At 42.1% G+C, this 24641-nt stretch overlaps 3 protein-coding genes across 4 annotated transcripts; all 3 read right to left on the reverse strand.

Moving 5' to 3' along the window:
* Window positions 1-759: 759 nt before the first annotated feature.
* lrwd1 (leucine-rich repeats and WD repeat domain containing 1) lies at window positions 760-13084 on the reverse strand. Its single transcript, XM_014197165.2, has 16 exons — window positions 12997-13084; window positions 12432-12518; window positions 11929-12163; window positions 11555-11674; window positions 11224-11370; window positions 10960-11055; window positions 10344-10724; window positions 10025-10157; window positions 9015-9121; window positions 8638-8848; window positions 7063-7135; window positions 6731-6871; window positions 6528-6628; window positions 6065-6247; window positions 5678-5787; window positions 760-1648 (listed from the first exon to the last, which is right to left on the reverse strand). The coding sequence occupies exons 2-16, from the start codon at window positions 12509-12511 to the stop codon at window positions 1496-1498; spliced, it is 2271 nt and encodes a 756-aa protein (XP_014052640.2). The 5' UTR covers window positions 12512-12518; window positions 12997-13084; the 3' UTR covers window positions 760-1495.
* A 7876-nt stretch (window positions 13085-20960) lies between these two features.
* alkbh4 (alkB homolog 4, lysine demthylase) lies at window positions 20961-22568 on the reverse strand. 2 transcript variants are annotated; one of them, XM_014197076.1, is made up of 3 exons: window positions 22425-22568; window positions 21967-22158; window positions 20961-21758 (listed from the first exon to the last, which is right to left on the reverse strand). In XM_014197076.1, the coding sequence occupies exons 1-3, from the start codon at window positions 22530-22532 to the stop codon at window positions 21240-21242; spliced, it is 819 nt and encodes a 272-aa protein (XP_014052551.1). In that variant the 5' UTR covers window positions 22533-22568; the 3' UTR covers window positions 20961-21239. The 2 variants fall into 2 exon arrangements, with proteins under 2 accessions (XP_014052551.1, NP_001134079.1); NM_001140607.2 differs by having other exon boundaries at window positions 20965-21758; window positions 21967-22174; window positions 22425-22555.
* A 1127-nt stretch (window positions 22569-23695) lies between these two features.
* On the reverse strand, window positions 23696-24062 carry polr2j (RNA polymerase II subunit J). The gene is made up of 2 exons (XM_014197096.2): window positions 23974-24062; window positions 23696-23882 (listed from the first exon to the last, which is right to left on the reverse strand). Exons 1-2 carry the CDS (start codon window positions 24060-24062, stop codon window positions 23696-23698), a joined length of 276 nt encoding a protein of 91 aa, XP_014052571.2.
* Between the last annotated feature and the right edge of the window lie 579 nt (window positions 24063-24641).

Genomic DNA, 24641 nt, shown 5'->3' on the forward strand with positions numbered 1-24641 from the left:
AGAGCCTCTACTTCCTGTTTCTCTCCATGTAATTAGTGTACCATGATGATATACATTGAATGAGGTCAATATGTTAAGCACATTTCACCACAAGGGGAAATGTGCTTAAAAGAAATTGCTCATGCACCAGTGAACACATTTAGGTTTCACCCTACAATAGATACACTGAAATTACAAAAGTGTTGGCCTATGTATGTATACCAAGAATGGAGTTACAAGTGGGAAGGTGGTATTTACCACATACAAATAGGAAACATTTAATTGACGGTCCTCCAACTGGTAGTTACTTGTGGGAAATTCATCTATCATCTCTGAGCTCCGACTTCTCCCACATGCTGAACTCTGATGTCACATATTAAGGAAAATACCTCATAACAGCATTTCTGGCAGTTAAATGCAATAAAACATGTATAAAAAGCAATCTATTCATGTTCTTTTTGAAAACTATAATTTATTTGCGAGCACAATAGCTGTACTTTTAGTTTATGGTTGCCTCAGCTTGTTTTTTTTGTTTTTTTTACCATTTCTCAACGAGTTCCAAGCATGTGAATGCATCCAATTTCCCAACCGGCAATTACCACCTTCCCACTTGGTTATCAACGCAGCATTATGCTGGTTTTCACAGGCAGCTCAATTCTGATCTTGTGCCAAATTATTAGCAAAATATCTGATCTTATTGGTAAAAACTCCAATTAGTGGCAAAAGATAAGAATTGGGCTGCCTGTATAGCTGCAGCCGTATACAAAACACACTACACAATTGAAATTTAGGACATCAATCCCATTTAATGTGGCAGATGTTCTTAATGTAACTCATATCCACAAACACTCAAAAAGGCCGTAATAATCTGCATGTACAATCATGCATTGTGGTTGAAACAGTTCAAACACCCATTTGCGTTTTTCATTTTGATCATAAGTTTCCATGTCAGTGGATAAACTGATATTGTATGTATAATTTTGGGATTTTTTTTTTTTTTACAGAAAACAAAACAAAAATCACAGACATATAATCTAACTGAATAGTAAAAGTACAATTAGTAGTTATACTTATACTTTTTTTTTTAAGGTAAAAAATGCAAATACATCCAATCTGTACAGGCATCACATGAATTTCAGTATATGTATATTCTTATTAATCTTCAGTACAATTAATATATTGTTCTTTATCTTGCCATGTGCCAATCTCTGCATCAAAATAGACTACATCTAATAGATGCTGACGAGGAGGGGAGTTAAAATTAGGGCTGGTACGTTTAAGCAGAGTGGTAAGATGAGAAGTCAATAGTAGAGAGTGAAGTCAAACAAAAATCAGAAAGGGGCCAAGTCCAAGCCAAAGCCAATTCCCAATAGCATTGAATAGCTTCCTTTCCTTACTGAACATCACTGCCTTGAAAGGACAGTTTTGATAGGTTGAAGTGATACTAGTAAAACCTACTCAGTATTTACACCAGTGAACGTGAAAAAATTAACCCGGGAGAAGTTATGTTTGGTCCTCAGGAAGACTCCGTTCTTATCCACACCACTGCCATGTTCTTGTCGCTGAGGGCCACCAGGTATCTGAGCTCAGGGTCCATGGCCACACTGTTGATAGCGGGACCTTCCACTGGGCTCTGTCCTTTCCTCACAGGTAACGGCCATGCCAGGATCTGCAAAGCCCCAAACGGCTCATTAGTAGGTAGTCTAATTACATGGAAAACAACACCCAGAATATCATTTCAGTGAGAAATGATGACTTAAGACTGACTAGTTGTAGACTAGTGGGAAAGATGAAGGGTGCCATAGCAGAGCCTGTCAATTACCCACCATGAGTGGCTCAGGGTTTCCATTAGGAAAATATGGCACCGGACATTTGCCCGGCAGCATTTTAAATTTACCAGACATTTGTGAAATTTACCGGACCCATATGCATTGGGTGTGTAACCTGATTAGGGCATCCACCCATGGTTTTCAGAATGACAGAAATCACATTTAGATTATGGCAGGGTTTCTCAAACGCCGTCCTCAGGACCCCAAGAGGTGCACATTTTGGTTTTTGCCCTAGCACTACACAGCCGATTCAAATAATCAACTAATCATCAAGCTTTGATCATTTGAATAAGCTGTGGTAGTGTTAGGGCAAACACCAAAACGTGCACCCCTTGGGGTCCCGAGTGCCGAGTTTGGGAAAGGCTGGATTATTGTAATCCTTATTAACAGAACACGCAAGTCGAGGATGCAACGATGTCCTTCTTAACAAATTCTGAGGTGCACTTTGAAGATGTTAGAATAACTGTGCACATTTACTTTTCCTCAGCCAACAAGACAAGTAACGAACAGCAAAATCACTAGCCTAAGTAAATCTACTATCCCCCATAGTAGAAAAGTTTACCTATTCTATTGGTCAGCTTGTCAAGAAAGAAAAAGCCAGTTCCAAAATGGAATTCTGAGACAGTTGTGGAACGATAGATCCCAAATTCATACAACCAGTAGACCTAGGCTACATAAAACAAACGTTAAAAAGCAATGGGTCTAATGGAACAGATCAGAACATTGAGCTTAAAATGTTGATTAACTATTATTTCTTCACATTATAATAGCAGCAACAAGGCAGTAGGTTATGCGCGAATGTCTGTTCCATAACGCAATTCGCGGGAAAACAACGTTGTTAAAACGGCACAGCACATTCCAGTAGTTTCATGTGGCAAGAAGAAAATATCCATTAGAAATTTAGAAAGAGGGAAGATCTAATATGCAACAATGACCATGGGTTGCTAATATGACTACGATTGTGCCTTTGGCACAAGATGCCTCATGTAAAATGTATATAGGTTCAGAACTTTTGTAAAACAGCACGGTTAAAAATATATGACAAATAGAAATCAAACTTGATGGACATCAGAAATAGATGAGGTAGAGGAAGGACAGGACTAAAAACAAACAAAATATAACTATTGTAAAAATAGATTGTGTCCGTAAAATGTATTTAGTATGTATAAGCTGGAAGTAGAAGCCGAAGTGTTGTTGTTCATTAGTTTATTCCAATTATGGGAGGGGTGGTAGGGTTAGTGGGAAATAATAAAAGGATAATATATATTTTTTTAAAGATATGTATATATACAGTACCAATCAAAAGTTTGGACACACCTACTCATTCAAGGGCTTTTCTTTATTTTTACTATTTTCTACATTGTAGAATAACAGTGAAGACATCAAAACTATGAAATAACACTTTGGAATCATGTATTAACCAAAAAAGTGTTAAACAAATAAACATATATTTTATATTTGAGATTCTTCAAAGTAGCCACCCTTTGCCTTGACGATAGATTTGCACACTCTTGGCATTCTCTCAACCAGTTTCATGAGGTAGTCACCTGGAATGCATTTCAATTAACACACCTGCCTTGTTAAAAGTTATTTTGTGGAATTTCTTTCCTTCTTAACGCATTTGAGCCAATCAGTTTTGTTGTGACATGGTAGGGGGGTATATAGAAGATAGCCCTATTTGGTAAAAGACCAAGTCCATATTATAGCAATAATAGCTTTGAAAGTTTCTTCAAGTGCAGTCGCAAAAACCATCAAGCGCTATGATGAAACTGGCTCTCATGATGACCGCCACAGGAAAGGAAGACCCAGAGTTACCTCTGCTGTGAGGTATGAATGTGAGAATAAGTTCATTAGAGTTAACTGCATCTCAGATTGCATCCCAAATAAATGCTTCACAGAGTTCAAGTAACAGACATCTCAACATCAACTGTTCAGAGAAGACTGCATGAATCAGGCCTTCATGGTCGAATTTCTGCAAAGAACCCACTACTAAAGGACACCAATAAGAAGAGACTTGCTTGGGCCAAGAAACACGAGCAATGGAGAGACCGGTGGAAATCTGTCCTTTGGTCCAAATGTGAGATTTTTGGTTCTAACCGCCGTGTCTTTGTGAGACGCAGAGTAGGTGAACGGATGATCTCCACATATGTGCTTCCCACTGTGAAGCATGGAGGAAGAGGTGTGATGGTGCTTTGCTGGTGACACTGTCTGTGATTTATTTAGAATTCAAGGCACACTTAACCAGTATGGCTACCACAGCATTCTGCAGCGAAACGCCGTCCCATTTGGTTTGCGCTTTGTGGGACTATCAATTGTTTTTCAACAGGACAATAACCCAACACACCTCCAGGCTGTGTAAGGGCTATTTGACCAAGGAAAGTGATGGAGTGCTGCATCTGGCCTCCACAATCACCCGACCTCAACCCAATTGAGATGGTTTGGGATGAGTTGGACCACAGAGTGAAGGAAAAGCAGCCAACAAGTGCTCAGCATTTGTAGGAACTCCTTCAAGACTGTTGGAAAAGCATTCCTAATGAAGCTGGTTGAGAGAATGCCAAGAGTGCACTAAGCTGTCAAGGCAAAGGGTAGCTACTTTGAAGAATCTCAAATATAAAATATATTTTGATTTGTTTAACACTTTTTGGGGTACTACATGATTCCATATGTTATTTCATAGTTTTGATGTCTTCACTATTATTCTACAATGTAGAAAGTAGTACAAATAAAGAAAAACCCTTGAATGAGTAGGTGTCCAAACGTTTAACTGGTACTGTATATACAACAAATATATGGGGGATAGAAAATGATGCAGACAATTACATTGATGGAAGCTACAATCAATCTGCAATATTAAAGCTGATCTACCACCCAAAAAATTCAAAGAAATAAAAAGTTTGTGCCTTTGGCTACTGGACAATGAAAGAAAGTTGATAAAACAATTGCCTCCACAGATATGGTCTGATTTTGGCTAGGCTATTTTGAAGCAAGGTAAGACATGCCTCGTAATATCTATTGAAACCTTCAGGTTTTAAACAATTAAATATGTTTTCAAAATGCATATTGCCTCCATCTTATTGCAAGGTGGTGTGTGACGCGCTGATGAAGCCTGCTTTCCGTTGCCTATGCATTTGGTATTTGAGATGTTGTAACATCAGCTCTCGCACTGACTAAGACATTTTCTGCTCAAAGGCTCTCTGTATGCTGTATACGAGATAAATAATATACATAACGAATATACTGTAAACACGTGACTATTTCATTTCACTAAATTACGCAAATTAACATACAGACCGATAAGCATGACCAGTAAAACTTTTTCCCATCGACTGGTATTTCCATCAATTAATAGGCTAAAAAGCATTATTATTTCGCAAAGGGATTTTTTCTTCTTCTCCCGGACAATTGACTGGTTAACAGAAACCCTGGAGTGGCTCAATATTTGGTTCAATATGGCTCAAGTTAGATGGTGACCATCTTTCCCATTCATTTAAGATTGAGACATATAGCTGGATCTACACAACAGATGGCTAGGACATGGATAATTACCTTGAGTAACCTGTACCCCCGCACAATGACTCGGTACCGGTACCCCTTGTATATAGCCTCGGTATTGTTATTTTGTGTTACTTTTTACTTTAGTTTATTTAGTAAATATTTTCTTAACTATATCATGAACTGCATTGTTGGTTAAAGGCTTTTAAGTAAGCATTTCACGGTAAGGTCTACACCTGTTGTATTCGTCGCATGTGACAAATAAACATTGATTTGATTAATCTCAACAGTAGACCGCATTTAAGGTCTGAATACTCCAAAATAAAATTTGTCAGAAGTTAACTATAATTGTAATAAGTCGTTTCACTAATAAGTACCTCTGTGGCAGGAATTGCTTTGCCACTCCTAAAGTTGGCTTTGAGGAGGTCTGTTACATGGTATGTCCACAGTCTCCCTCTTTCGTCACCACACACCACGTAGCCTTTACCTGGGAAAGAAAAACATACGCTCTCATTCACATTAAACTGTTTTGTAGAAAAATTGTTTTCTCAAAACCATTATTGCATCTTCTTTCTTAGTCAACGGTTGTGGGGGTAATCCCTTCAATTGTGCCTTTATGTCTGTATTAGAATTTTAAGACTGTGGGTTCGATCAATGCCATTGACACAGTATGGTCTTGACTGAAAGAGTTACATGCAGGAACATGCTATGACATGCTGTTGTTGTGACATGTTGCCGTGTTGTTGTGACATGCTGTGACTCACTGGGGCAGGTGCTGAGGGACAGGTAGGCGATGTCTGTGCTGGACCACTGCAGCTCTGCCAGGATCACAGCACATACCACCTCCTTCTTCTTCTTCTTCTTCTTCTTATTATTATTGGGCAGCTGGGCTCGTGTGTCGTTCCAGCTCCACAGGTAGATCGAGCCCTGCATGTGGCTCTTAGAGGCTGAGAGGGATAGAAAAGATGTGGACAAAGTGAGGAGGAGGAAAGGGAAAAAGGGAAAGGAGAGACGGAGGGAAACGAGAAGGGGAGGGATGATTTCCAGGGTTAGCGCTTGGACAGGCTCATGCTAGATTTATTCGAATTACATCAAACCCAATATCCCCTTCTAGGGATCTATAAAGTTGATTGAATTCCAGTCAAGTCAAATAAAATCTGCCTAAGTCATAAAAGACAATCTAATAACAGGGCCAGTGTCAGATCAAAACAGGAGCAGTTGACTCACCAACGACATCGTTTGTGAGGAATCCCAAGCCATCGATAGTGTGGTAGTCATGGTCTTTGTCCTTCTCATACACAGGGAATGTGATCTCCATCTCCTCAGACCTGTAGAGGGAAAAGAAGACCGTGAGTTGACGCTCAGGCAGCAGTCCAACTTTCAATGTCTCTCCACGCAGGCACACAAAGACAAAAACTACGGATCCTGACCTTTTCTTGGGGTCTTTGTTGAGCTGGATGTTGTAGCTGTGCAGCCCCTCCTCACAGGCAGCGATGAGGTGTGTGTCTGGGGTGGCAGGGGGTAGGCAGAAGTGCAGGGGTGTGGAGGTGGTCTCCAAAACCAACAGCTGACTGTTGGGCCATAAAATGTGTTAACACCAGGGCAGAGACGACAGACATCAAATACTCTGAGCATAATGACACGGACAAGTGACCACTTCGTTACCATTGTGATACATTTCCACTCAATACTTGCAAACCAAATTCATTTGCCCACAATATCAACAAAAAACTGATATAAAGCACCGTCAGAGTGAACTCACGTGACTTTGAAATTGTACTTGCTGTCCACTCCGCCAATGTCCCACATTAATATCTTTTTATCGTACGACCCAGCTGGGGGAAAGAAATTTTAAGTTTGAACGAGGGAGCATACAACCTACAACCATGATGTTATGCTCCAACCAACTAAGCTTATGAGACAACAAAATAAAATACACTGAACAAAAATATAAACAACATGTAAAGTGTTGGTCCCATGTTCCATGAGCTGAAATAAAAGACCCCAGAAAAGTTCAATATGCACAAAAAGCGTATTTCTCTCAGATTTGTTTACATCCCTGTTGCGAAGCATTTCTCCTTTGCCAAATTAATCCAGCCACCTGACAGGTGTGGCATGTCAAGAAGCATATTAAACCGCATGGTCATTTCACAGGTGCACCTTGTGCTGGGGACAATAAAAGGCCGTTCTAAAATGTGCAGTTTTGTCACAACACAATGCCACAGATGTCTCAAGTTTGAGGGAGCGTGCAATTGGCATGCTGACTGCTGGAATGTCTACCACAGCTGTTAACAGAGAATTGAATGTTCATTACTTTACCATAAGCCGCCACCAACTATGTTTCATAGATTTTGGCAGTACGTCCAACCGGCCTCACAACCGCAGACCACGTGTAACCACGCCAGCCCAGGACCTCCACATCCGGTTACTTCAACTGTGGGATTGTCTGAGACCACCCAGAAACTGTCTCAGGGAAGCTCATCTACGTGCTAGTCATCCTCACCAGGGTCTTGACCTGACTGCAGTTTCGCTTCAAAACAGACTTCAGTGGGCAAATCCTGACTTTCAATTGCCACTGGCACGCTGGAGAAGTGTGCTCTTCACGGATGAATCCTGGTTTCAACTGTACCGGACAGACGGCAGACAGTGTATGGCACTGTGCTGTTTGCTGATGTCAACGTTGTGAACAGAGTGGGGTTATGATCCAGGCAGGCATAAGCTACGAACACAATTGAATTTTATCGATCCTGAGGCCCATTAACGTGCCATTAATCCTATGCTATCAGCTAATGTTTCAGCATGATAATGCACGCCCCATGTCACAAGGATCTGTACACAATTCCTGGAAGCTGAACATTTCCAGGTTCTTCCATTGACTGCATATTCACCAGACATGTCACCCATTGCAAATGTTTGGGATGCTCTGGATCGATGAGTACAACAGCGTGTTCCAGTTCCCGCCAATGTCCAGCATTTTCGTACAGCCATTGAAGAGGAGTGGGATAACATTCCACAGGACACAATCAACAGCCTGATCAACTCTATGTGAAGGAGATGTGTCACACTGCATGAGGAAAATGGTGGTCACCCCAGATACTGACTGGTTTTCTGATCCACGCTCCTACCTTTTTTTTTTCTTTTTTTTTAGGTATCTGTGATCAACAGATGCAAATCTGTATTCCCAGTCATGTGACATCAAAGATTATGGCCTAATGAATTTATTTCAATTGACTGATTTCCTTATATGAACTGTAACTCAATCAAATCTTTGAAATTGTTGCATGTTGAGTTTATATTTTTGATCTGTGTAGAAGATAAACAGGAAGTGGCCACTCACTGAAGAGCAAGTTGCCCTGGCGGGGACTGAAGCAGAGGATGGAGAGGGCTTTGCGGCTGGCTCTGAACTCTCCATATGCCATGTTGGCTCTGGGGTGAAGCAGTTTCACCAAGCCTCGCTTCCCCCCCGCCGCCAAGATACTGCAGGGCCGCATGCCAACGTTGCCCTTCCGTGACATCAGCACAGTTGACCATGCCAGAGAGAAGAACTCCTGAGGGGTGGAATCATAAATTAACATTTTAATCCCAATTAATTCACCATTTATTTTGTTTTCTAACATGGAATGTGCAGGATAAACAAGAACACGGTATGATGTTTTCTACCAAGCTAAATGGCCCTATCAGGAAAAATGGTACATGCGCAGAAGCAGTACTGACCTCACCAGGGACCTTATACTTCTTCATAACCAGTCCCGTCTCACAGTCGATCAGGCACACAGACTCTCCTCCACACGTTGCCACAATACGAGTCGCACCATTCACATCTACAACATGACAGGGAGAAGAACACAGGGTTTGCTAGAGCAGATTATTTTTAACACCGTTTCTGTGGAGCTTATCATGATTGCATGTTATTCCAATTTATACTCTCAATTTGCTTATAACCACCCCCCTCCAAAACACATTCAGACAGTCATGAAGAGGGCACGACAATGCCTATTCCCCCTCAGGAGACTGAAAAGATTTGGCATGGGTCCTCAGATCCTCAAAAGGTTCTACAGCTGCACCATCGAGAGCATCCTGACTTGTTGCATCACTGCCTGGTATGGCAACTGCTCGGCCTCCAACCACAAGGCACTACAGAGGGTAGTGCGTACGGCCCAGTACATCCCTGGGGCCAAGCTTCCTGCCTTCCAGGACCTCTATACCAGGCGGTGTCAGAAGAAGGCCCTAAAAATTGTCAGACTCCAGCCACCCTAGTCATAGACTGTTCTCTCTGCTACCACACAGGAAGCGGTACCGATTCGCCAAGTCTAGGTCCAAAAGGTTTCTTAACAGCTTCTACCCCCAAGCCATAAGACTCCTGAACAGCTAATCAAATGGCTACCCAGACGATTTGGTTCGTCACTATAATAACTCCACCTACATGTACATATTATTACCTAAATTACCTCAACTACCCGGTGCCCCCACACATTGACTCTGTACCGGTACCCCTTGTATATAGCCTCGCTTGTTATTTTACTGCTGCTGTTTAATTATTTGTTACTTTTATTTTCTATTTTTTAACTTATCCATTTTTCACTTCACACTTTTTTCCCCTTAACTTCTTAAAGCACTGTTGGTTAAGGGCTTGTAAGTAAGCGTTTCACTGTAAGGTTGTATTCGGCGCATTTGAAAAATAAAATTTGATTTGAGATCCCATTGAAGGACAGGACAGTACTCACCTCCATAGTAGTCTAGCAGGGGCTGGAAGGAACAGGCCCAAAGCTGGGTGCTAAAGTCATCAGGGCTGTCCTGTTTACTGTGACACTGCAGAACGTGAAGGGGCTGTAGACTCACTGGCTCCTGTGATGAATGCTAGGGGAGATGGAGGAGAGGATAAGGGGGGTAGAGTGGACAGGGTGGGGGATGTATTAATGTGTGAGTTCCTGTGTTAATCAATGAGAAGCTAATGGCCACATGATGAGCAACCATCAAGTCTCCAGCTAAGCGTAGTACTAGTATGTGCTATACCAAAAACAAACCAAGACTAGAAAATCATACCTGAGACTTGGTGCAGATTACTTTCCCAGGCGTCTCGTTGACCTCTGTGGACCAATGTTGCCTGGCTGACTTGCGAGTCTGTTTGGCCAGTGGCATGTCTTCTTTGGACTGATGTTGCTTCTCTCTCAGGGAGTTCCTGGGGATCACCAGGAGTTTGGACTGGTCCCTAGTGGGGGTGGCTGGGATCTGTGCTGCCTTATGGGTCCTTGGCATGGTGCTGATGTGCCGCTCTGCCTTATGAGGGATGCTTTGCAGACGGCTTGACCGGCGTGGGCTGTCCTCGGCTTGAACACTCGCTCTGGCTATTTTCTGAGGGTGTAGGGTTACATCGCATTCGACAGTCGAGGCGGAACGCTTCCTCTTGGCTGGGAAAGGAAAACTCTGAAAACATGGGGAAAATCTATCTTATCATAAAGGAAAGGTACACAATTAATCTAAAAGTTTTGTAAAAGATTTGTCCATAAACTTGATCTATTTACCATCTATTACAAATATTTATGATCCAAACACAGCATTTGGAACATGACCTGCTTAAATAATAACAACCCTTTGAACATAAACTCTATGAAAATAATTCAGAGCAGGATGCTTATAGTAATGAGTATTGAATCCTTACACAGTTCTCCTTTGTATCAGCAGGCTCCTCTGTATCTCTGTACTCGTCATTTGGCTCGGTCAAAGAGCGAAGGTGTTCTTTAGCTATCATCTCCACCTAGAAGCCAGTGATAGAATGTCAGAAACCAATGAGACAATGTCAGAAACCTCAACGGCAATGTCAGAAACCAGTGAGAGAATATACATGGCTCCAGTTGTACCCCGATAAAATCAAATCATTGTCCTTATAAGGAAAAGAGAAATGTAATAAGCAGTTAAAACTTACCCTCCATTTTATGTAGCCAGTCAGAGAGCTGGGGCCATATTTCACCTTAAGACGCACCGCATTGACAAAATCCCTCTCCACAATGGCTAGTTTCTCTGCTGTTCGGTGGTCAGGGAGTGAAAAGCTGGTCTCCCACAGCGCTAACACCTAGAAACCAAAGCATTCAACAGAATTGGTCACTACTTTGTAGCAAATTATGCATAACAGTGCTTGTTTGATGAAAGACACAAACCGTTATTAGGTAATTACTATTTTTATCAGTTAGTTTCTAAGAGAATAGCAGGTAAATGGCAAACTATTATAAAGTTAATTTGAATACAGTGGCTCATACCCTCTTCCTGAGGTTCTCACTGTTGACATAGCGTATGTGGTTGGCTGTAGTGCTGATATCCTTCCCATTGTAAAACCTCAACTTGGGCAGGAGGATCATCAGCTTGTAGATGTCATTGACCTGCGAGACACAAGCATTAGCAATGCGTTCCAATGGGCAGTCATTGTTAGTCAAATGGAGATATATGAGAATGACTGACAAATAGCGTACTGAAAAGGTGACAGAAATGACAGAATTGGTAAACCAGCGGGTAAACAAAGAAAGAGCTTGAGAGTTACAACTCTATGAGAGAAAAACATCATACAATAACAATGAGAGCAACAGTGACTGAAGGCAGAATTAAAGGAGAAACAAACAGAGCGGTGGATCCTCACAGTGATGTAGAGGTTGTCCTCCATCCTCAGATCCTCCAGGGTGGTCAGTGTGTCCAGAGTGGTGACATCTTCCATCTCATTGTTGGTCAGGTCCAGAGAGCGTAGGGAGGGCAGGAAGAGCCCAGAGGGCATCTCCTGAAGTCTGTTCCCAGACAGGTCCAACTGTTCCAGACAGTGAAGGCGAGAAAGCAGGGGGACAGGCAGGTCACTGCTCTTCAGACCGAGCTTGGAGAGACTTTATGGGGAAGCACTGGGTCAGTACTAGCAACACCAGATAAAATGGTAAAATAGACATGCTTGGCCTAAATAACAATTTCTCTAACAAGGTATTCAAGTAGTTCTGCTCTTCCTCAAAACTGTTCCCATAGGATTGAGACAAAATACATATCCATTAAAACAGACTTAACATGGTCTTCAGACATACATTATGCTGTGACAAAGCCATTCTCCACTCCTAGTTTGATAACATTCCCAAGTCTACAGAGGAACCAGCCTTTACTTACTTTAGTGCTTTTACTTGTTCCAGATTGGTGTTTTTTGGAGTGCATTTCTCCAGCAGTAGTTTCTCTGTTATTTTCCCCATGTCTAGTCTGTACAAGTAAAGAGTAAAAGTAAGCAGTGTTCAGCTAGTTTGGTCATATATACAGTATGTATGGTCGCAGACAGCTAGGGGCGTGACTATCATCTGCAGTAGGTGATCGAAACTTGAGAAACCCCACGATGAGTAGAACGATAATGTGGAAGTTCGAGCAACAGAGATTTGCATCACTGTTTGACGTCTGTACTTTGCAAAGACAATTAGGTGTGACAAAATTGACAAAGGTCGCGCATCCATTAACTGTTGATTAAGTGTTTCCTTTGTTACAACTAACTCGTATGAAACTGGTCACAATACTATCGTAAACGATAGCTGACAGTATTTACGCTCATGCTACGTTGCCACTCAAGCTCATTGATATTCAAATAATGTCAGGAATTGCGGTTATAACTATAATTATGCTTTACTTATGACTAAAGCAGTTAATTCAAGTAGATTACTTATATTTAGTAGTATTAAACTATACGTACCAGAGCACAGTAGAACCTCTGTAACTTTCCCGCGAAATAATTGACAAGGCATTCGTCAACCTTCCTTCCGGTAAGAGCCAGAGAGCCGCCATATTGAGTGTGGCAAAGTATATTTTTTTAAAACGATGAAGAACCTTTTTAAGGTAGTAAATAAAATAGAGCATCTCCAAAAAATAATTTACCTGAGAAGATCCTGATAACATCACCGACATCCCTTTAATTAAACGAATAAACATTTTAGTACAACTGCAATCTTCTTTAGTATTATCATGGTTTGACCTTACATTTACATTTTAGTCATTTAGCAGACGCTCTTATCCAGAGCGACTTACAGTAGTGAATGCATACATTTCATACAATTTTTTTTTCTTCTTTTTGTACTTGGCCCCCCGTGGGAATCGAACCCACAACCCTGGCGTTGCAAACACCATGCTCTACCAACTGAGCTACGGGGAAGGCTGTAAGGTACATTGGTGAAAGGGTAGATGGCATTCTGCCTTCTAACCACACGACCCTTGCCTTTTGGCATTTGTGGTTTCAGGATGGGTGAAAACAGAGTTGGGTGCTGTGGAATCGGTGAGGGTTACCAGAACTGGTCTTGTAATACTTGTTTGTGTTTCTGCTGGTCAGAGGGACAAGGCGCTCCGCGTTAAACGAATGGGGGCAAGAAATGTGAATTGTTTTGTTCTCAAGAAAAGGGCCCCATTGAAAGGAGTGATTACTGGGGTAGCGGTAAATGTAAAAGTTGACCAACTAAAGGGGAAGATTCCCGGTGTTTGTGATGCTCGTCGTTTGGTACAACGCAGACAGGGTGGCATGAGTGATGAAACAGAAGAGTCATTGTCTGTTCTTTTGAGTTTTGATGTTGAGTCTTTGCCCGACAAAGTGATGTTAGGATATATAAGTTATCATGTACGAGCTTTTGTGCCGAATACATTATGTTGTTACAGGTGTCAAGCTTATGGGCATGTGGCAGCAGTGTGTAGGAGGGAGGTTCCTAGGTGTGAGAAGTGTGTAGAAGGGCATAAGACAAAGGAATGTGTATCATTGGGGAAAGTAGTGGTATGTGTTAATTTTATGGGTGCCCATGGGGTTGGGGATCAGAAATATCCTGTGCGAGAGAGGCAGGTTGAGGATTCCAGGGTTAGAGTAGTGCAGAAGTTGTTATTCTTTTTATTTATTTAACCTTTATTTAACTGGGCAAGTCAGTTAAGAACAAATTCTTATTTACAATGACGGCCTACCAAAGGGCCTCCTGCAGGGTCTGAGAGACCTAAGACAACAACATAGCATGGCAGCAACACATGACAACACAGTATGGTAACAACATAACATGGCAGCAGCACAAAATGGTAGCAGCGCAAAACATGGTACAAGCATTATTGGGCACAGACAACAGCACAAAGGGCAAGAAGGTAGAGACAACAATACATCACGCAATGCAGCCACAACTGTCAGAAAGAGTGTCCATGATTGAGTTTTTGAATAAAGAGATTGAGATAAAACTGTCCTGTTTGAGTGTTTGTTGCAGCTCGTTCCAGTCACTAGCTTCAGCGAACTGAAAAGACGAGCGACCCAGGGATGTGTGTGCTTTGGGGACCTTTAACAGATATGCTGAGGCAGTGAAGAAAGTAGAGGAAGATGGGACAAGGGGGAGGGATCCTGAAAGGAGTGGTGTGAGTAGTAGATCTATACCAGTAGATGGGGGAAAAAATTATTTCACCTTTATTTAACCAGGTAGGCCAATTGAGAACAAGTTCTCATTTACAACTGCGACCTGGCCAAGATAAAGCAAAGCAGTGCGACAAAAACAACAACACAGAGTTACACATAAACAAATGTACAGTCAATAACAGAATAGAAAAAAATCTATGTACAGTGTGTGCAAATGTGAAGAGTAGGGAGGTAAGGCAATAAATAGGCCATAGAGGCGAAATAATTACAATTTAGCATTAACACTGGAGTGATAGGCGTGCAGATGATGATGTGCAAATAGAGATAATGGGGTGCAAAAGAGCAAGAGGATAAGTAACAAGATGGGGATGAGGTAGTTGGGTGTACTGTGTACAGGTACATTGATCGGTAAGCTGCTCTGACAGCCGATGCTAAAAGTTAGAGAGGGAAATATAAGACTCCAGCTTCAGTGATTTTTGCAATTCGTTCCAGTCACTGGCAGCAGAGAACTGGAAGGAAAGGCGGCCAAAGGAAGTGTTGGCTTTGGGGATGACCAGTGAAATATACCTGCTGGAGCGTGTGCTACGGGTGGGTGTTGCTATGGTGACCAGTGAGCTGATAGATGACCTGGAGTCAGTGGGTTTGGCGACGAATATGTAGTGAGGGCCAGCCAACGAGAGCATACAGGTCGCAGTGGTGGGTAGCATATGGGGCTTTGGTGACAAAATGGATGGCACTGTGATAGACTGCATCCAGTTTGCTGAGTAAAGTGTTGGAGGCTATTTTGTAAATGACATCGCCGAAGTCAAGGATCGGTAGGATAGTCAGTTTTACGAGAGTATGTTTGTCAGCATGAGTGAAGGAGGTTTTGTTGCGAAATAGGAAGCCGAATCTAGATTTCATTTTGAATTGGAGATGCTTAATGTGAGTCTGGAATCAGAGTTTACAGTCTAACCTGACACCTAGGTATTTGTAGTTGTCCACATATTCTAAGTCAGAACCGTCCAGAGTAGTGATGCTAGTCAGGCAGGCAGGTTGTGGGCAGGTTGCGGGCAGCAATTGGTTGAAGAGCATGCATTTCGTTTTACTAGCAAGTAAAAGCAGTTGGAGGCCACGGAATGAGTGTTGTATGGCATTGAAGCTTGTTTGAAGGTTTGTTAGCACAGTGTCCAAAGAAGGGCCAGATGTATACAGAATGGTGTCGTCTGCGTAGAGCTGGATCAGAGAATCACCAGCAGAAAGAGCGACATCATTGATATATACAGAGAAAAGAGTCGGCCCGAGAATTAAACCCTGTGGCACCCCCATAGAGACTGCCAGAGGTCCGGACAACAGGCCCTCCGATTTGACACACTGAACTCTGTCTGAGAAGTAGTTGGTGAATCAGGTGAGGCAGTCATTTGAGAAACCAAGGCTGTTGAGTCTGTCGATAACAATGCGGTGATTGACAGAGTCAAAAGCCTTGGCCAGGTCGATGAAGACGGCTACACAGCACTGTCTTTTATCGATTAGGACCTTGAGCGTAGCTGAGGTGCACCCATGACCAGCTTGGAAACCAGACTGCATAGTGGAGAAGGTAAGGTGGGATTCGAAATGGTCGGTGATCTGTTTGTTAACTTGCCGTTCAAAGATTTTAGAAAGGCAGGGCAGGATGGATATAGGTCTATAACAGTTTGGGTCTAGAGTGTCTCCCCCGTTGAAAAGGGGGATGACCACGGCAGCTTTTCCAATCTTTGGGGATCTCAGACGATACAAAAGAGAGGTTGAATAGTCTAGTAATAGGTGTTGCAACAATTTTGCCAGATAATTTTAGAAACTGAGGGCCCAGATTGTCTAGCCCAGCTGATTTGTAGGGATACAGATTTTGCAGCTCTTTTAGAACATCAGCTGTCTGGATTTGGGTGAAGGAGAAGCGGGGAGGGGGGGCTTGGGCAAGTTGCTGCAGGGGGTGCTGAGATGTTAGCCGGGGTAGGGGTAGCCGGGTGGAAAGCATGGCCAGCCGTAGAAAAATTCTTATTGAAATTATCGATTATCGTAGATTTATTGGTGGTGACAGTGTTTCCTATCCTCAGTGCAGTGGGCAGCTGGGAGGAGGTGCTCTTATTCTCCATGGACTTTACAGTGTCCCAAAACGTTTTGGAATTAGTGCTACAGGATGCACATTTCTGTTTGAAAAAGCTAGCCTTAGCTTTCCTAACTGACTGAGTATATTGGTTCCTGACTTCCCTGAAAAGTTGCATATCGCGGGGGCTATTCGATGCTAATGCAGTACGCCACAGGATGTTTTTGTGCTGGTCAAGGCCAGTCAAGTGTGGGGTGAACCAAGGGCTATATCTGTTCTTAGTTCTACATTTTTTGAATGGGGCATGCTTACTTAAGATAGTGAGGAAAGCCCTTTTAAAGAGCAACCAGGCATCCTCTACTGACGGGATGAGGTCAATATCCTTCCAGGATACCTGGGCCAGGTCGATTAGAAAGGCCTGCTCGCTGAAGTGTTTTAGGGAGCGTTTGACAGTGTTGAGGGGTGGTCGTTTGACCGCAGACACAATTTGCACGCAGGCAATGAGGCAGTGATCGCTGAGATCCTGGTTGAAGACAGCAGAGGTGTATTTAGAGGGCAAGTTGGTCAGGATGATATCTAAGAGGGTGCCCATGGTTACGGATTTAGGGTTGTACCTGGTAGGTTCCTAGATAATTTGTGTGAAATTGAGGGCATCTAGCTTAGATTGTAGGACGGCCGGGGTGTTAAGCATGTCCCAGTTTAGGTCAACTAACAGTACGAACTCTGAAGATAGATGTGGGGCAATTAATTCACATATGGTGTCCAGGGCACAGCTGGGGGCTGAATGGGGTCTATAACAAGCGGCAACAGTGAGAGACTTAGTTCTGGAAAGGTGGATTTTTAAAAGTCGAAGCTAGAATTGTTTGGGCACAAACCTGGATAGTATGACAGAACTCTGCAGGCTATCTCTGCAGTAGATTGCAACTACGCCCCCTTTGGCAGTTCTATCTTGTCAGAAAATGTTATAGTTAGGGATGGACATTTTTTGGTGGCCTTCCTAAGCCAGGATTTAGGCACGGCTAGGACATTCAGGTTGGCGGAGTGTGCTAAAGTAGTGAATAAAACAAAATTCAGGAGGAGGCTTCTAATGTTAATATGCATGAAACCAAGGCTTTTACGGTTACAGAGGTCAACAAATGAGAGCGCCTGGGGAATGGGAGTAGTGCTGGGGGCTGCGGGGCCTGGGTTAACCTCTACATCACCAGAGGGACAAAGGAGGAGTAGGATAAGGGTATGGCTAAAGCCTATAAGAACTGGTTATCAAGTGCGTTCGGAACAGAGAGTAAAAGGAGCAGATTTCTGGGCGCGGAAGAATAGATTCAAGGCATAATGTACAGACTAGGGTATGGTAGGATGTGAGTACAGTGGATGTAAACCTAGGCATTGAGTGAAGATGAGAGAGGTTTTGTCTCGAGAGGCACCATTTAAGCCAGGTGAGTTCACCGCATGTCTGGGGGGTGGAACAAAAGGGCTAGCTAAGGCATATTGAGCAGGGCTGGAGGCTCTACAGTGAAATAAGACAATAATCACTAACCAAAACAGCAATAGGGATAGGCCAACAAGTGATATATGTTTCAGTAAGATTGGATTTTTAGCATTTATAGCAAAGGTTATCAACTGTACTAAAGGGAAGGAACGTAAGTCATAGAAAATGTAGGTTGTGGTGGCAGCTGCAGAGAGGTATTTGGGTGTGCGAGACTTGACATCAGAAGAGTGAAAGGGTGTGTTAAGTGGTGGTATCCCATCCTTTCAGGTTGTTGGCCTGAGGTAGGACTAAATAGATTTCAATAGTGGAGTAGGGTGAGTGTAGTGTTAGATGGTATGGTATTTGTTTAAAAAATGTTTCAAGCAAAGTATAAGGGAGTTGTACTCCAGTCTAGTAGGTGGTGGTAAGGCAATATTTAATGGATGCCAACCGCCGTTAAACCTCATCGAAGAAGCCTTCTAACCACAGCTTTCAGCCATTAGCTTTGCCCATGGCTGGCTCATGTGAAATACAATCCCGATACTGTGTTTTAACGTTTAGAAACATCAATGATTGCTTGCGATATGGCTTTCAAAAGATATGTCCCTCATTTTTCATTCGTGATGAAGAATCGTTCAAATAAAAAATACACTTACTGTAGCAGTTTTGCACAGATCCACACAGCTATGGATGCCTCTCATCCGATGGAACTACACTTCTGCTACACTTCCCGAGTTACGCTTTACACACACAGGTGTTCGGCGCATGCTAAATAGCTAATTAGCACAGGTGGTCGCCTCTGATCTTCCATCTGTTTCCATAAACAAGAGCTGTAATATGAATATATTACCTTGTGGGAACCCTAACCTTATCAAGTGGTGTACAAATGTAGCCTTTTTTTCACTGATATGAAAGAAGGTCAATTTGCTTCCAAAACTGAACCGCAAGCGATGCGTGTTAATGTTCAAATTGAAAGTCGGGGTTCTTAACAAAACTCACCCATGGAGAAGACGCCTTTGTCCAATGATTTATGTGTAATGTAATGGAACTGAGAGTCATGATCAAGGGCTAGTGTAAGGGCTGCAAAGATAGCTAGATGGTCAAGTTTAATGTCCTCCTTTGACAGCCAACACATACACTCATACAATGCAGTAACTTGCAATATTTATTTTATTTTTATTTATTTCACCTTTATTTAACCAGGTAGGCAAGTTGAGAACAAGTTCTCATTTACAATTGCGACCTGGCCAAGATAAAGCAAAGCAGTTCGACAACATACAACAACACAGAGTTACACATGGAGTAAAACAAACATACAGTCAATAATACAGTAGAAAAATAAGTTTATATACAATGTGAGCAAATGAGGTGAGATAAGGGAGGTAAAGGCAAAAAGGCCATGGTGGCAAAGTAAATACAATATAGCAAGTAAAACACTGCAATGGTAGATTTGTAGTAGAAGAAAGTGCAAAGTAGAAATAATGGGGTGCAAAGGAGCAAAATAAATAAATAAATAAATACAGTTGGGGGAAGCGGTAGTTGTTTGGGCAAAATTATAGATGGGCTATGTACAGGTGCAGTGATCTGTGAGCTGCTCTGACAGCTGGTGCTTAAAGCTAGTGAGAGATAAGTGTTTCCAGTTTCAGAGATTTTTGTAGTTTGTTCCAGTCATTGGCAGCAGAGAACTGGAAGGAGAGACGGCCAAAGGAGGAATTGGCTTTGGGGGTGACCAGAGAGCTATACCTGCTGGAGCGCGTGCTACAGGTGGGTGCTGCTATGGTGACCAGTGAGCGGAGATAAGGGGGGACTTTACCTAGCAGGGTCTTGTAGATGACCTGGAGCCGGTGGTTTTGGCGACGAGTATGAAGCGAGGGCCAGCCAACGAGAGCGTACAGGTCGCAGTGGTGGGTAGTATATGGGGCTTTGGTGACAAAACGGATGGCACTGTGATAGACTGCATCCAGTTTCTTGAGTAGGGTATTGGAGGCTATTTTGTAAATGACATCGCCGAAGTCGAGGATCGGTAGGATGGTCAGTTTTACGAGGGTATGTTTGGCAGCATGAGTGAAGGATGCTTTGTTGCGAAATAGGAAGCCAATTCTAGATTTAACTTTGGATTGGAGATGTTTGATGCGAGTCTGGAAGGAGAGTTTACAGTCTAACCAGACACCTAGGTATTTGTAGTTGTCCACATATTCTAAGTCAGAGCCGTCCAGAGTAGTGATGCTGGACAGGCGGGCAGGTGCAGGCAGCGATCGGTTGAAGAGCATGCATTTAGTTTTACTTGTATTTAAGAGCAGTTGGAGGCCACGGAAGGAGAGTTGTATGGCATTGAAGCTCGTCTGGAGGGTAGTTAACACAGTGTCCAAAGAAGGGCCAGAAGTATATTAGTTAAGTCTTGTGAATAGGACACTCTAGCAGAAACGGAATATTACGTTGTCCATGTCATAAGCCGTGAGTCGTCTATTAGCTACCCAACACTGGGTGCATGCCCACTTTATAACGTTCCCAAACTAACTGGGCAATGAGAACCACACATTAATAACATGCGCGCAGAATCGCATTAGTGGAAACCAAGACGGTTCTCAGGGCAGGCCTGGTTATAGCTAGATGTCAGGGACAATTTTGGCTAACTCTTTTCCTAACCTTAACTTAATTCTCCTAACCTGTTACGAAAAGTCACTTCTGATAGTCAAAACCGGCAGACCTGTGCTGAGAGCAGTGTGAGTATCTACTAATGCAATAGCCAATCACTACAATACATTGATTTCAATGGTCTGATTTATTTTACAAAATACACACTCCTAGCAAGAAATGCAGTACAATGTGTCATCATGTTATAACATAGTTATAAGAACTGTGAATTTACAGTTCAATTAATCAAAATTAATCAAACAATCCAACTGTATTCGTGCAATGCTTAGCCAAAGAATGTCAAAATAGAGTGCAAAGAGGCTGCTTTCAGTCAACAAGTCACATTGTAATGTGGGTGGTGCAGGACTTAGGATAGAAAAAATTGAAACAGTGATGATTGCATTCTTTCTATATCGGTGTACCCTCAAAGCTCAGAGCTATGTCCAGCAGTTGGGAGCCCATGTTTTGCTGCTCTCCCCCAGACATGAACTCAGCAGACAGCTCCCTGTAGGTACTGCACACCCTGCGCTCATGGATGTCATGTCTATGGATGGCGTGTTTCCATCTGTGACGTGCTTCGCTGTATACCACCACAAGGGATCTGCAGGGAAGGTGCACAGACACCCGGACCTCCCCCTGTCCTAGTTCTGTCAGGCCCTCCTCCAGGGACATTGTGAGAGTGGTGTCTGAGAGCAGGTTGACGGTGACCAGACGCTCCCCCCACAGCCAGCTGTCATCCAGGTGGGGGTCAATGGCAGACCCACGCTGGGGGTGGTAATCCAGGTTGCACTGCTCCACTGGTTGAAACCCGGCTAGGACCGGCTCCTGGGACATCCGTAGCACCAGTTTACGGCTGATTGGAGGCAGGCCGCAGAAGCCACCAAGACGCACTTTGTGTTTTTTGAAGTTCACTTTAGGCCCAAAGTCCTGTAAAGACATTCAAAAAAGTGGGTTATTCTTTCTTGTTAGGAGTGAATGGTTGCTATCATGGGTACCTCCCATGATAGAAGAATGAAACACTGGCCATTGTCAGAGGTGATTCCGCAACTCATGCTGCCAGCCCCTATTCACTTGCCAAAATTGCGTCATCTTGCTATTAACAACTTGCAGCAAACGTTAGAAGATGACAACAAACCTGTTTCCGTCGACCAGACTGTGACTCTCTCCAGGCGTTGAGGTCCATATCGGTTATCAACTCACTCTCCTCCTCTTCTGATATGAAGTTGTTCCATAAAAAGATTCCAGGGAAGGGAAAAGACAGCTGCTGCCCACCATAATTGCGCACTGCTCGTCTCAGCAATGGGTCGTACATAAAATCGTGTCGTATCTAAAGAAAGTCAAATCTGTTTAAGGGATCACATGAAGTCAGTGCTGTAATAAGTGCTTTCCAAACACATCATACAGCTAAACAGTAATACGTAATATGACTTATTACTCTAGTTTAGCTATAATATGACGTATTTGTTGACAGTGCTCAGTCAGAGCAGACAGGGGGGACTGGCTAACGGCGTTTGCTTCAGAGCTCTGTGTCTAGCAACCGAACAGAATCTTATTTACATTATCTATTTTTTAGTTAACAGTTAACAGACTTACCGGTTGACCATTCTCCGATAATAGTCCATTTCCATTCACGCTCTCACACAATAAACAAGTTCGAATTCCCTTACAACCACAATTAGCATGGTGAATTTCCGTCGCCATTAGTAGATTACGTGTCCCACCATAACAGAACGTAGCAAAAACATATGAAATGCATTAAGTTCCGCATTGAACAAGGCAAAATGCATCAAATACAGTAGAATCATTCAAACCCAACAGTAGAATAAATAAAATGTTTATTTGCTCTTTTCACATTAGTGTCTCATTTTGTAGTCACTGATGCTTGCAATAGAGTCTTTGTAAGAATATAAAAGGTATGAAGAAATATTTCAATAATGATTTATTTAAAAACAAAAACAAACCTTACAGTACATAACAAACCATTATTCTCAGACAATTTAGGGCCAAAGATGGAGCATGTTGGGCATTGCAAAACTAAAACATTTAACAGCAATGAATATGATGCAAAATATTTCCATGAAATAAAGTTTTAAACCATGCTTGCCAACTTTCAGCTGGTTAGAACTACAGTACAGAATTGGATTAGAATGAGTTTAACAACATGTGCTTCTGTTTTGAATATACCAAACCACCGTATGAGCTCAGAATTTCCATTTTAAATCACACGTTTCCTTATAATGTTTCTGTGTTAGAAAAATAAGATTATTTGACCGATACAATTACATCCATTCCTGCAAATATGTTATCATGGTCTAGAATGAAAACTCCATTCAGTACTTAGATACAGGGACCATGCTGTACCTAGTCCAAAATACAGTACTTTTAAAGAATCCTAGTCAAATGAAAAGTGACATCCTCTTTCCCAACATTATGCACCAATCCTCATTCAATTCCTTCTTGCTTGTACTTAACATGAAACAACCTGAAAACTGAAACAAAGTTTAAAGAGATATCATGAATTTATTTGTTACACATTCTGCTAATCTATCTGTGTCTATTGTCATATAGTCATTTAACTTTTGTTTTTATATTATATCTCTTAGTTAAAAAAATATATATTTAAGACGAGTGTTTCAGGTATATTGCTAGTTATTGCAAGCGAAGATTGATGGAACGTAGATTGTGCTTACATACATTTTTTGCAAAAATGATCATTTTCCACAACCCGTTCTAGTATAGAGAACGATAAATATAATGTTATTAAATATTGACAGTCCGCTACACTAGAACAGTTCCACGAAATACACAGACAAACCCATGTCAATCCAATATTGAGAGATATTATGAAATGTGTTGACGGTATCTCATGTCCTCACCCTAAATCTCTCCTCCAACAAGGACAGCTCACTGATGAGGTCAGTGATGGCATTAGTGAAAGCCTCCTGAGGACTGTAGTCTGGTGTAGTCTGAACACGGATCACAATCTTGTGCTCCAGGGGATGAGGGACCTTATAGCCAGCAAAGAGCACCTGGGGGTCCTTCAGAAGTTGTCTGCAAAAACAAGAAAATTAAGTTATGAAGAGTTTTACAATTATATATTATTTCACAAAAAATCTAAATGAAATTAAATAGTTGAACTCACTGTCTGATGATGATGCCAATTGTGTGATCCTCTTTATTCAACGTGAAGAGGCAGGCGTTAGGGACTTTTGTGTCCTTGATGATTGTCATTCTAGAAACAAAAACATTCTGAGTAAGAGTATTTCACTTACAGATTCATATTCAGTGGCAATGCCAGGTACACAATCACAGTAGTTACCTAGCTAGTAGCTGAGAATTCTCAACTTCACGATACTCAATGGAGTTCAATGGCGATGAGTTTTGGCAGAGTGTACCTCTGACTACACCGAGTCAGTATCAGTTGATGCTTGTAAAAATGTCCATTCTTTAATGCATGTCCAGTACAGTGCATTCAGAAAGTATGCATACCCCTTGATTCCACATTTTGTGTTACAGCCTGAATTCGAAATTGATTAAATGTATATTTTTTCTGACCCATCTACACAATATCCCATAATGACAGTTAAAAAATATTTGGCGAATTTGTAGCAGATTTATTGAAAAGGCAAAAAGGACAATGTCAGAAGCTTAATTACATAAGAGAAAAGCTAAGAAATTGAGAGTTTAAAATAAAGAGAAGGGAGGGCCAGAAAAGTACATTTTGGGAAAGATTTGGTGAAGTGGTAAAATACTATGATAGCAGTGCCAGCTATGTTGTCAAATCAAATCAAATGTATTTATAAAGCCATT

This window comes from Salmo salar, chromosome ssa04 (genome assembly GCF_905237065.1).
Source record: "Salmo salar chromosome ssa04, Ssal_v3.1, whole genome shotgun sequence".
NCBI classification, from domain to species: Eukaryota; Metazoa; Chordata; class Actinopteri; order Salmoniformes; family Salmonidae; genus Salmo; species Salmo salar.